General features: G+C 36.7%; 1 protein-coding gene across 1 annotated transcript in view; it reads left to right on the top strand.

Annotated features, from left to right (window-relative positions):
• The window catches only part of PPFIBP2 (PPFIA binding protein 2), a 97,616-nt gene that overhangs the window by 14,289 nt on the left and 69,452 nt on the right, over positions 1–13,875 (top strand). The window contains exon 2 of the mRNA XM_017824971.1: positions 2,660–2,757. Within this exon, the coding sequence (XP_017680460.1) occupies positions 2,691–2,757 (67 nt within the window). The 5' untranslated portion in view covers positions 2,660–2,690. The remainder of the gene's footprint in view (positions 1–2,659; positions 2,758–13,875) is intronic.

Here is a 13,875-nt window from a genome sequence, read left to right as displayed (position 1 = left end):
CTACAGGTGGTCAGATAGTAGATATAAAAATATTAGATGTTCAGAGAAATGGTAGTTCTGCATTTCTTGTTGTAACAACAGCCATGCTTTAGCTGCTTTAAGCCCGTGGAGAAGTAGCCCACAGCACAAAGAAGGGCATGGACTGCAATCTAGAAATAGAAACTCTATGCTATTTTTAGTATTTTTCACTCTTTTTCCTCCTGATTTTGAGCCAGTCTGCTGTCCTGATTTACCAGCACAGCTGGTGGCCATGCATTTCTGGGGGAGTGGCCGGTGGCCACATCCGCCAAAGGCACAGGGTATCCTTGGTGCCTCTCTGGCAGCTGCTCATGTGGGTGGATTTCCTTTCACTAAGGTGATTATTACTGATGTTATGGCTGCTTTGAACTAGAGGAAGTACTGCAAGCAAGGAGGCTCTCTGCAGTGGAGAATCGAGGCTCTCTCAAGTCTTCAGTGGCATGTAAATGTGGCAGCAGAAGATGGAAATCTCCCTGAACCAACTGACTGGAGAAACAGAATCAGAGGAAGTGTCTGTAAAGTTCATGTGTGCAAGGGTTCTGAAATTTTAAGTTTATATCAGCTGACTTTCCAGATTATTCTGAGCACAATTTTTGTTATTTCCGGTACCATTAAATGAAATATTTGTGTGACATGTATTTTGGTAAGTTCAGTTACATTTAGCATTGTTCATACTTAAAACATTATTTTGACAAAAAAGGAAGAGTCCAAAAACAACCATTCATTTACATTAATCTTTGCCTTGGGTGACACTAAAGATAACACATTCTCATATTGCTCTTCAGATCAATGTGATCTGAAGTTAGATAATGGCTTACCCATTATGACAAGCTATAAATGGCAGAGTTCAAATTAGAACACTGTAGTTTCTGACTCATTCCTGCATCTGTCTCTCTAGATAGTGGGGTTATATACATTGACTGGCATGGACATAGGGCACTGATAATACAGAGGTTACTAATAAATTAGCTTTCTTTGTGTATAATTCACCAGCACTATGGAGAAAAGTCTGTGTCTCAGGATTCTTAGTCTGCCAGAGAAGAAAATAATTTTGACTTGATAGTACAAATTTCATTGAATAGGCCTTATTACTGAGACTGAACAGCAGTTGTGATGCAGTAATTTGGACTCAGCCATAAGTGTACTTTTAGAGATTTTTTTTTTTTCCCCTGGACAGTCCCACTGAAAGAAAAAATTATTAAGATTTTATTTTAAAGCTAACTCTATCCTGAGTGCTGATTCTACATTCCAGTGTTTAGTCAGGCTGCAGCTGAGAGAATAAATGTGAGTGGTTTAGCTACCAGTCATGCAATTGGCCTTGGTGGCCAGTGCCTGAACTGTCACTGGATGAACACAGTGCAAATCTATGTGAATTGCCATTAAAGATTATTGTAATATTTATTTAAATTCAAAATACTTGATTTCTTAGCATAAGTAATCACACGATAAATACAGATCAATGGCATTTCAGTAGCATTGGACAAATAGGCCACACAAACATAGGGCCATTGCCTATGCACTTACCTACAGCCTGAGTCATTTGAAGGACATCTCTACCCATTGTCAGACAGGTGTCTTTTGTGAGGCTTAGAAAGCTGTCAAAATGGAACAGTTTTTAAATACAGATCTTAAAACTTGCTGTGTCAGAAGACTGAATGTCAAAAGACTGAATTGCACCCTTCATGGAAGAGAAATGAAAATACTATGACCCTTTGTAGGCTTTGTCAGTATTTTGAGTTGTGTGTTAGAGCACTGGGAAAGTCATGCATAAGTATGTTCCTCACTGTGTGGGCACTGGTCTCATGCTTCAAGGATGAAGTGATGTGCAAAAGGGCCTTATTTCAGAGGGAATTTTCTCACTGGCAGTGAAATGGGCTGCATAAATTATTTTCCCCTTTGAAATGTCACATGTTGACAACAGTGACTGCTACTTGTCTAAGAGTCCAGCAACACCAACTCGAAACTAGAGACTCATTTTGGAAGATTTTGTTTGTTATCCTTAATGTCAGACAGTAACATGAATGTATTTAATCCTGTTTTAAAGAGGCAGCAGTAACTTCAGACAATTCATACCTGGGGCATTTTTGTTATTTGAACAGAAAGAGTTGTATTTTCAGTGTCATGAAAGAAGTGGTGGAAAGATTGAATAGGGATATAGAAAGGAGGAGTAAAAACTTTCAGAATTGTCTTTACTCTTAAGGCAGCAATCAAAAAGGAGAGTTTTGTTTATAGTTAGGTATGTTTTTCCCCATGTCTCCATTCCTTTATTGAACCCTAGTCAATCCACTTTTTTTCCCACAGAGCAAAAGGTTGAGATGCACTGAATTTGAATCTAGGAAACCATTGTTAAGGATGAGGAGTAGGGGCATCTCAAGCTTCCAGTATTTGAGGTTGTTTGGTTTTGTTTTCCTTGTTTTAGTAAAGTCTCTTTAAAAAATGAATCAATGATGAATTAAAACCTCAGAAATCCCAAGTCATCTATCAAGAATAGGAACAGGTTTTTTGTTAGTTTTCTTCTTACTGGGCTGTATTTTTGTTAGCATGGACTTGTGTTTCTGTGGCTTGATTTGTAATGTAACAGTGACATATTTTTCTGTCAGATTATTTAGTGTAATACACGTGGTTTCATCTGTCTTTTCAGTAGAAAGAGTAGAGATCTGAAGAAATTCCAGATGATGGCTTCTGACGCGAGTCATATGCTGGAGGCAGCTTTGGAGCAGATGGATGACATCATTGCAGGTATAATAATGCTTTATTTTACAACATATTATTTTGAGATTAAATATGTTTCTCTTTTTTTACTTTTTAATAATTATTCTGTATTTATCAAGTGCTCTGACACACAGATTTCACTATTGACACTCTGGTTCAATAGTTAAATGAAGAAAAGTGAAAGTAAATTAAAGGAAGAAAGTGTGCAATTCCCCCTCAGACATGTGAATATTGAAGTAAGAGATATTTATTTGTCTTTAATGCTATATGATAACTTAAACACATGTTCAGCCATGTGGTAACATTCCATATTGCATATGTTAGTTTTTTATTTCAGTGTGTCTTTAAAAACAGTTTTCACCGAGTCTTCTGGTTAGCTGGGTAGTATATATCTGTATTTTACACACACAAGCCCACACAGGTATATAAAAATGTGTGTGTATATATAAAAATATACATCATTTTCTTTATGATGTATATATTCAAAATAGTTTGCCTAACAATTATCTTCACAGCCTAATGAGGTAGAATGTGTATCTTTTTGTCTACATTTATATCCAGAAGTGGAGCTGAGAACTGTATTTTACACAGCTGTCCACTAGAAAGGCACATGATGCAAGACAGGATTTGCTGTCTTTTGGTGCTCTCATGGTAAGGCAATTAAAAGATGTTCTCTCAACATTACAGCATTCAAGAAGAGAAGTTAATTTCTGTGGTTAGGCCTCGGTAGCCTTGGGGTTTGTGCTCACACACGTTCAGTGTCAGCTCCTAAAAGGAGTGTCTGGGTAGGGCCATGTTCTCACCTGTGCACAATGGGAAAGAATTCAGCAAAGCTTTAGAAATCTAAATAGTGACACCCATGCTGTGCCTTCTTCCCTAATGATGATGATGATGACATCAGACTCTTGTTGCTGCAGTTTCGCTTCTTCCTCATCTTCTTCCTGCTCTTCTACTGAAGCTTTCTATCCAGAGACTAATGTGGAGCTTCAAACCTCACCACCTGGCTAGCTGTGATTAGGCTGGAAGTCGTTATCCAGGATTTTTAGTTTAAAGAATCTCCAGGGTTTTGGTTTTTTTCCTCATCCACATATGAGTCTTCGCTTCATTCGAAATGTGTAAGCTTTAACAGACTGCTAATTGTAAATGTGATAGATGTAACTACACAAATAACTTTTCACACCAATGGAACAAGCCCTAGACAAATAGGAAAAAAATTAGATATATATTTCCTTCTCCCTTCTGTTTGTGAATGCAAAACCTTATTCAAACAAGGCTTTAACCAACAGAGTATAATTGGGATTTTATTTTTTCACTCCTCACAAAACATATAAACAGGGAAGCATTGAACTCCCCTTAAATGTCTAAGGAGAGAACAAGTAAAACAAGTCCCAAACCATAACTCATAAACTAGGGAACTAAAATGTTTTTTTAGCCACTGCAAACATTGGATTATGATTCTGGCTAGTGCTGTAAAGTAACCAACGTAGCACAGAAGGCCATGTCTGTTTGATGAGGATATGGAACCTGTGTCTACAAATCACCTGCATACACGTGGAACTCTGTGTCTCTCTTCTGTGATGATTTATACCCAGCTCAGCACACACTGGTGATATCATGGATGCACTGATTGATTCCATTTTTCAGAAAACTCAAGAAAGAAAAAAGAGTTGTTACATTTAAATCGATTTTCAAATTAGACACTTTATTTTTTTCCAGGAACTGTCAGAGTTGTGAGTAAGACAATAGGTGTTTAGTGTTGGGTGTTGTTTCCATGCTATGGAAAGACAGCCTTATAATATGTGGCATAACTGATCAAATGGCAATATATGACTGCCTAAGAAATACACTTTTTTTTTTCTGGGTTTCACGCTAGGAAAATAATTGAGGTCAGCAGACAGATTTTATGTTGTTTGTTTGTTTCTAATATTCTTTTCCTTTTCCACACACCTTTTTCAGAGTGTTTGTGCCATTACATTTTAGGGTTTAATTATGATAAATAAAACTAAATTGTTCCAGGCTTCCAAACAACATCACTTTTAACTCCCTCACTGAGTTGTTGTGATACAGAGAAGCAAAGCAAATGCTGGAAGAACTATTCTGTGTGAACCAGCTGCATGCAAGTCCTGTTCACAGTTGTTCTGTAGTGGTGTTGGTGACCAAGCTCTAAAACAAAAAGGCATGCCAGTGGTATGTGGAGTTTGTTTCCAAAGTGCATGGGCAGGTCATGACCAGACTGGCAACCTCTTCAAGAGAGTTGACTTTGTGGCTTTACATTACCTACTTTTTTAGTCCAATGTTCACTGATAATCAGTGTAACATTGAAAATGGGCTTATATAAATAAATCTAATGGGAGAAGAACCAAGATATTTCCCAGACAGTGCATCTGTCAAGTCTCATCAATGTTAATTGAATACTTCCCATATGATTCAGAATTGTGTCTACCTGTACCAATAAAGAATCATGTTGTTTTAGTCCTTTACCTAGTAAAAGCTCAGTTAGTTGGGAAGGTTGTTTTACCTTATTCATTTATTTATTACTTTTCATAACTAGAAATAGATAAGACGTTTTAAGACAGGTTGAGTTAAGTCTGTTGTGGTCATTCTCCTCTAGCTGATGTTCTTTGTGTTCCAGAACTATTTCTTGAATATTCTGGTATGATTTAAGGACCAAATGTATCTGCTGGAGTCTATACTTGGATACAGTTATTATCCCAATTTGTCTCAAATTGAGGACCATAGTGATTATTCAAGTTTGATTCTCTCTAATTCAATCCAATAAGCTTCTGTCTGCAATTTGGGCAGGGACTGGAAAACAGGAATGTTCTCTTGTCCTGTATGCTGAGAGAACAAATAAGGTAGAAAACTCCTTCAGAAGGATAACTGGATGAGTGTCATGAAACAAACCAGGACTGAGATTCTTCTAACTGCAGATTTACATATACCGTAGTTTGCAAATATTGGAAGAATAATCTGTACAAATGTAGCTACTCTTAGAATTGACTGGAAACAGCAAAAAATCAACTGCTAAGAGCTTGTGCTATTTCAGTTCACTGAAACATAGACATCTCTGGGTAGTACTGGATTCAAAGGCCAAGGCTAAACTTCATGACCGAGGTAAACTTAGGTAGGTGATGAAAAAGATATGTCCTTTGGAATGAGGCCTGAGTGGGTACTAGGAGAGCTATGCTCTTCTCTTGACCTCAGAAACCTTGGCTTTAAGGCACAAAATTAGTATTAATCCCTGTTTTAGAGAAGTGAGAAGTCCAGAGCTGAATATCTGGCCCTGGTTAATTTTTGAAGCTTGAGTATGTATGTATAGATACACACTCAAAACCAGCATCCTCTCCATTTAATGAGAAAACATTCCTGATTTCTTTTCTTTTCTGCAGTTACTATTAAAGTATTACATTGTTGTCTTGCACTCTAAGGTAAGAACTGGGCATGCAAATATATATTACCAATATTTACAGATTTTCAGTCCTACTTTTAGCCTTCTAATTCTAAAAGTCACATCCCTTGCTCCAACTGTTAACATCACTCATACATGAGTCTGATTAGTCCAACTAAGTCTCGCTGTAGACTGTGCTCCTCAGTGCAATACAAAATGTTTTAGTGTTTAGAGTGCATGAGGGTAGGATTGTGAAGCAAGATTAACAAATTGAATTTCACTGGGCTTGATCAAATTTGACAGATAGGTCAGTGTTCCCAAGTCTTTTATGCTTCAGTACATCTGTGCTGATAACCCAACCTCATGGCTATATAAATTAGGCACGCTAAATGATTAGCCTTATTTGACTAAAATAGCAAAAAGGGCTAATGTGATTGTCAATGGACAAGACTTACCCATTAGCTGGAATGACTTGCACTCCAAACAGAGGCTTCCTCTAAAGAAAGCACCCATGTGTCAGGTCCATCTACCCATTCTTTGTTTGAGGTGCCTGACTTTGGCATTGCTTCCCTCTGAGGTTTAACCAAGTCATTACTCTTCCTTTTATTCAGCTTGTACCCATTTTTTAAAATTTGTTGCTTTGTAGGGCTGTAGATTTTGGTTATTTTTCTTTGTAATATATCCCAATGAATTAAAATAATTTTTATTTTATGTTTATTTTATGTCAAACTTCTTTTCTTTGTCAACGGTTTGGGAATCCATTGTTTCCCTTTGTGAATAATGACCATAACTGTAAGATTGAAAAGCTCCTGTCACAATATTAGAGTGTGCTGCAGCTCCAGAGTCTCTTCAAATCCACCAAGTAATCAGTGTAATTACTAAGTTTCCTTTTAACCAGAGCTCCTGCAATTATTGCTTACTGGAAAATAATGAGAAAGTTAAATGTGTTATCACATGGGTGCTTACTAATATTTCAATATTAGCCCTACAAGATTAAAAAGTAAATATAATTAAAAAGTTGTCCATGAAGTATGCTTGTTTTAATTCCCTTCTCTTGAGGTGGCAGAATGTTCAGTTCATGGCTTTGGCTTATGTGCTACAAACCCAACCACTTCCCACACCCTTGTTGAAAAAGAGGCCTTTAGAGGTAATTGTACTTGAGAGATGAACAAGTTTTTAATTCAAGTTTAATATGTTTTCCTCATGGGATATACTTGCCAGACTTTGGAGGAGGACCTGTTTGTGGAGCGTTTTCTTCTTCTTTTTTTTTTCTTTTATTGTCTGCCCCATCATAATTTTACTAAGAAAACAACAGAGTTTAAGCTTCAGAGCTACACTATGACCCTGGATGTGTTAGATTACTAGTCAGTGCTAGTTAAGTGATTTGAACCTGGATTCTAAATGCGGGAGTGGACAAAAAATACTAATGTTCATTTGAACCTCTTTGGATGAACTTTAGGTTTTGTGCAATAAGTTCCTGTATCAATAATAGGAAATCAAAATATTTCCTAGTGACCTCATCCTTTACCATGAATAGTCATAGGTCATCACAGGATTCATTCAGTCTCACAGCACTTTAACTGAAGGAGATAGACACCTCTGTTCTGCTTCAGAAGGGATTGAAATTGTCCAGACCAGACAGAAAGCACTTAATCCTATTTTTTTGTGGTGTGTGTTGGGGGGGTGCTGGTGGGTCTTATTTGAAATACATGCTGGGTGACATGCAGCTGATGGGCGGTAAAAGCCTGGGTAGGATGACTGGAGAATAGCTTTTATTTTTTCTTTTCAGTTTGTACACTTCCAGGTGGCTTTATTTCTTTATCACTTATGTCCAACTCAAGGTTCACGATATTTTCAAATTAAAAATTTTGTTTCTATGGTAAAGGTGTGTAACTTTTTAATAATTTTAATAGGAATCTTTGTAGAATTCCATTTTAGAGCACTGAACTGACTTTAGTTAAAATAATGATGAGAGAAACAGAAGAATTTAAATAATGAGCAATTTCTTTCATTGTAGATCAGAATAATTGAGCAGCTACAGCTGCAGTGGTTTTCTTGTATTTTCCAAATAAATCATAACTGTGTTAAAAGGCTGTGCTTCAGTTATGATTAGTGTATTTCCCTTTCATTTTCTGTTCTTTTTCAACCAGTAACTCAGGAGTTTTTTTCTGAACAAAAAAATAATGTATCTACAGCACTTGTTTATCTTGTTACTGCTGTGCATTAGGTAAGGTGAGCATTTGTGAAGTTACAATATTGTGGCTTTTTTGAACCCTTAGTTACAGTGTGTTTTTGCTTAGATCTTATGGCAATAGAGAGATGAAAAAGGAACTTAAATAGTACATTACTTGAAATGAGGTCTTTGATAGAGAAATTTATAACTTCCTGTCATAACAGTTACAGAAAATTATGTATCAAGAATATTGTGAGGGGGAAGGAAAGATAAAAATCTAGTATATTAAAGGGGAAAATATAACAACTTAGCACAAATATTTAGGGTCTGTAATTTGTAGTTCTTTATTTTATAACACTTCTTAGAGCTTGTTTTAGATGCTGGCACGTATCTTCAGATACTTGACTTCAGAAAAGCTAATTAGGTAGTTCCTTAGATGTCAACTATAACAGATACATAAAAATTAAAAATGTTTTAAATCTTTAAAAACACAACAGTTCACTCTCTATGTATTTAATGCATAACTTTTCAGGTCAGCTGTCCGTGGTCTAGCTTTTAGGTTTGTTAAAGACAATTTTAAGGCACGGCCTCTCAAACTGTGCACACACTTGAATAACCATTACAGCCATTTGTTACTGTGTTTTGTAGGGCTTTTACACGTGCTGTAGCCTTCAGGTGAAGGCCTTGCATAACTGTTCAGGTGCAGTTTTCATCTGTGTTTCAAAAGCATGTGAAAATCGTGGCAACTCGCGTGTTGATTTGTGCATGAGCAGCGTTGGCTACTCATTCCTCAGTCGGGGTTGCCAGAGCAACCTGAACTTTGGAATTTCCTCAGTTTTGAGTGCTTAACCTCGCCAGAGGTCATTGGAGCTATTTGGGCTACTGTTCCAAAATATACTCTCACTATCCTGAGCATACTTTCTCACAGATAGTGGGGCTCTGAGCGCGGGATAGAGTGAAGACTCTGAATCCTGTTTGTAGGACTGATGGATTCCATCTGTAAACAGGACAGCACTACAGAATCTTATGAAGCTGAGAGCACTGAGAACTTGTTTTCTAAACACTTAATGATCTTCTACAAAAAATAAGTGTTTAAAATTGTTTTGCCTAAGACAAAATTTCCCTTTCAATGTCCAAGTCAAACTGATTTACTGACCCATTTCGTCTTTGACTTCCCTTGCCTTTCCAGAAAAACAACAAAATTAGAAGACTTGTTGAAAGTGAGAGTTTAAACTCATTTGAAATGGATGAATATTTACAGTTTAACTATGCTACTTTAAATTCTTCATCTCTGACTACAGATAAACAGTTCTGTGAGTTTAAAACAGCAAAAATACTGCCATGTCCTCGACACCCACATCAGTTTACCAGAACTGCAGTGCTGGATTGCACCTGTGCAAGACAAAATCCACACATCATAGCTGTTTGTATTAGGTTTTGAGGAAGGATTGAAAAGAAACAGAAACATAAATAGCTGCAGATACAATATGTAGCAAAGAAAGGCAGTTAAACCACGATGGCCATAACCCCATGGGATTGAAAATCTGAGGCACAAAGGTTCTTTTGTGGTTTGTATGATGTGATCTGTTTTTCAGTACATGAGAGAGTCAGTTGTTTAACAGGCAAGTGAACCAATTTCTAAGACTTAAATTTAAACAAGTTTGAGATCTTTAAATTCAAGGTTGTCTTGTCCACTACTTTAAGGCAATGAAATTGATTTGAGAGTCTTTTTAAAAATCAAAATACTGTAATCTTTATAAAACAAATTGCCTTTATATCCTCACAAAATGAATAGTCTTTTTTCCCCTATGCTTGCAGAGACTGATTTTTTTTTCATGAAATAGTATTCATGTTACCTGTACTTTACTACTGCTTACTACAAACAGTTATGAATTTTGTACTAAAAAGATGTATTTGTTGTAAGTACACTTAGTACCTAGTACTTAGACTACTGGTTACACTGGCCCTAAATACCTTCCTTTTTTATTTGTAATTTAAAAAAATAAAGAGAGAAAGTTGATGCAAGTATTTTTTATTCTTTGTCTTTAATAAATGTGTTGACCCTGTTTTTCCTTTGCAATGGAGACTCAGCCTCAAACCTCCATCATAGCTGCATAATCCCTCTTATTTTTCTCACCAGCTGTAAGGCTGCTTAGCTTGTGTTTCTGGACAGGAGAGATCTTTTTGTTGTAGCTGTGTATGCAGTACCTAAATGTGCTGCACATCACAGCTCAGCGTCTGGAAGCATTTGGAAGGGAAAAGTTTGAGTAATTACATACATCATTTACATAAATTATAGGCAGTTCTTGAAAATTGTCTCAAAGATTCCACGTGTGATTGTACGTAGAGCTCAGTGGAAAAATCATCTGAGCTGCACGAAACTTGCATCTGAATGTGGTCATTAACGTTTCTAGGCTTGGAAATTTTTTCCTAGGGCTTCCTGCTAATCCAGCTTAATAGTTACTGTTCCCTGTAGTTAAAGATCTAAAAGCGGAGATTTGAGGAGAAGTTAATGTAAGCTATGATTCAAAACATACCATTTGTGATGTATTTTGCATTACAGTATTAGAAGAAAGGATTGTGTGAGCTACCTCTTCACTCATTTGACAGAAGGCTTAGGAACAAGGACGCTGAAATATGTCCCATCTAGACCTTACTGCTAGTTTACATAAATTCACATTTTCAAGGCTATCTTCATGAGAAAAAGAAAATTGTGCTTCAAAGAAAATTACACTTTGTAGTCTTGGAGGAGAGAGGAAGAACTTGGACAACCTATTTGCTCATTGAGTAAAAATTCAGGTAAAAAAATGTTCTCTAACAGTGTAATAATTAAGTGAAAGGCCAGATAAAATATATGTTTATAACTTTATTCTAACCACTGTTGGTCAGATATCAAAATTGTTACTCTTGAGTATTTCAGCTTTATAGAAGGTCATCCTGACCCAGCATAGATGTAGTGTTTGGTTTTTGCTGTGGGGTTTTTGTTGTGTTTTGCTGGTTTCTGATCTAAAGGAGCCAGCTGTTTTAGGAAAACCTCTTTTTAACCACTGATGGTTGAGTTGTGCATTACCAGGATTTTTTTTTTTTGTTTAAACTCAGCCAGTTTTAGAGCGAAAAGACTGAGGTGACAAGGATGAATGCAGGGGATCAGAAGCTAAGGTGCAAGGGAAAGTGAGAGATCAGACACAGTATCTACTGCTAAGAGAGATGAAAATTGTGTGATGGACAAATGTGTAGAATATAAGCTCAGGAGAGTGGATTTTCAAACTGGCAAGCCTTTCTGCTTCTTTCATTACTTCTGCTTAGTAACTTATTTTTGCAGGCTACTGGGAGTGCTGTTTTCTGAATAGGTTATGTATTTGCCCAAAAGGAATGTTTCTTTGAAGCCATTCAGCTAATTGCAAGGAACTTTGAAATAAAAATGTGCTTTAATGGTCAGGGTGTAAGAAATGTGTAACTTAAAAGTTGTTTTCCTTTTTGTACTGCTTATTTTACTTTCTTCCTCCGTATAATGTGCAGCTACATTTAACTTCCTGCATCCACTGGCTGTCTGGGGAAGCCAGAAGTGAGATACTTGGAATGTCGTAGTTTCAACAGTTTTTTCTCCCTTTCTCTCCTACTTCTCTAAAGTGGACATTTATGGTGATTAATTGTGTTCCAGTAGTACACTAGGAAACCATGGTGTTGAGTATTATATAAAACATCATGACAGAAGATTCCCCTGTGTCCTTTTTATCCCTGGAAAAAAGTGAGGCACAAGAATACTGTGACTTGCTCAAGAAAAAAATGAGTCTTTTTCCAAGAGTTCAAAACTGCACTCATCTTTCCTGAGCATTCTTCTTTTTTTTTTTTTTTTTTTTAAATGAGTCTGCAAGGACATCCAAGTTCTTCCTGTCTGGTGCTAAAACTAATGCAAAGAAATATGATTATTTACTCCTACACACTTCTGTTTTTCAGGGTGTGTTCTTGTCCTGTTTAATATGAAACTACATGGAAAACAAATAAGAGAATCGAGCCTGTGATTCATTTGAATTTTAGCAGTAAACCAGGAAGCTTTCTGAATTAAAATGCTGAGTTGAACTCTGTATTTCTGCATTTCCTTACCTAGTATAAAGTGCATTAATTGTTGCATTCAGAGGAGTTCATTTTCCATTTCATCTAGGGGAATAAAAGGTACTACATTAACAACCTATAGCAAACCATTTTTAAAGTAATTTCAAATTTTGCAAAATGTGAGGCTGCTTAGAATTCTGCCACTCTGAGCAGTCAGTTGAAGAGCCTGGGATAGCTCAAGCATGCATATGGAGTATGCCCAGTCTCAGGGAATCACATAATTCCTGACTGGCCCTGCCTGTGCTCCAGCACTTAAGGATATTTACCTTCAGAGAACTGAGTTTCTTAAGGGTGACCATTCTTTCACTTACCAAGGTTAAAGAATGTGAGTATATGTTGTTTTTCCTAGTGTTTTGATAGAGGCAAACCAAATAAAGGCGTGCTAAAATGTCACTGAATCTTCCTATGGAGTTTAAAGTTATTTTCTTTAGAAGGTAGATGTTGCCAGGAATGTTATGATAATCTAAGGATGGAGACAAGATAGGATACACAGTGAGACATTTAGACTGGTGAACAAAGATGTCACAGTGGCATGTGTGGTATGGCTGTGTGTTTGTCTGTATAAACTACCTACCAACTCTAATTAACTGAACTCCTGCACAGTTTTTTTACATTGTATTTAGCTTAAATGCGATGGCTTTTATTTCATACCTGAAGTATTGGTTGTGGGCCTGAAAGTTTGTGTGGTTTTGTTTGGATTGTGTGGAGTTTTGCTTGTTTGTTCCTCTCTTGTCTGTAAATAAAAAGTACTCACATAAATAACATGAAGAGCTCCATAGCAGAATGCTCCTTTCAGTTTTTCCCATTCTATATCTATTTTAAATCCTCTGTTCACTGAAGGAGTAACTACCAAAGCTGGTTATGAAATAACTTTGAATCCTGTCCCCTTTTCTAGTGTTAAAGGTACTTGCTAAGTAAAAGATAGAAAAGAAGTAACGTGGAGTTTTCCAAAAGAAAGAGTGAGAAAACTATTTTACAAGTCCTAAAGCCACACAAGTAACCAAGGAGGCCACATCTTTCCAAGGGGCATCAATGCCACTTCAGCAGTCAGTGCCATATTTCAGTTTGTGTGCACATCTCTCAGAAAGTAAGTAGTGAGGCACCCTGGCTGAATGAAGGTTATATGATCCAGACGGCTCCTACACAATTTGGAAATCTGCTATTTTTAGTCGCTAGAGTTTAATATTAATCTGCATTAGGAACTACATAAACATAAACAAGCTGTCATGAGTGGCTGAGAGTATAGAAACACGTAAGAAAATACCTTTTAGCGAGCAAGTCCGGCAAAACAGTCAGTTGATCCTGAGCTCAAAAGGAAGTAATTCAGGAAGACAAGGTTGATTTACGAGGTGAGGTTATCTCATACAGCAGTCTTTGTAGCACCGGATATTGAAGAAACTTTATCTTGGACATGGTCTTAGCCAGAAATTAAGATGAGATCTTGCACTTGGGGTATTAAAATAAACTCGTA

Source organism: Lepidothrix coronata, unplaced genomic scaffold (genome assembly GCF_001604755.1).
Source record: "Lepidothrix coronata isolate B3197 unplaced genomic scaffold, Lepidothrix_coronata-1.0 Scaffold115, whole genome shotgun sequence".
Lineage (NCBI taxonomy): Eukaryota > Metazoa > Chordata > Aves > Passeriformes > Pipridae > Lepidothrix > Lepidothrix coronata.
This window is presented reverse-complemented; position numbering and strand designations above follow the sequence as displayed.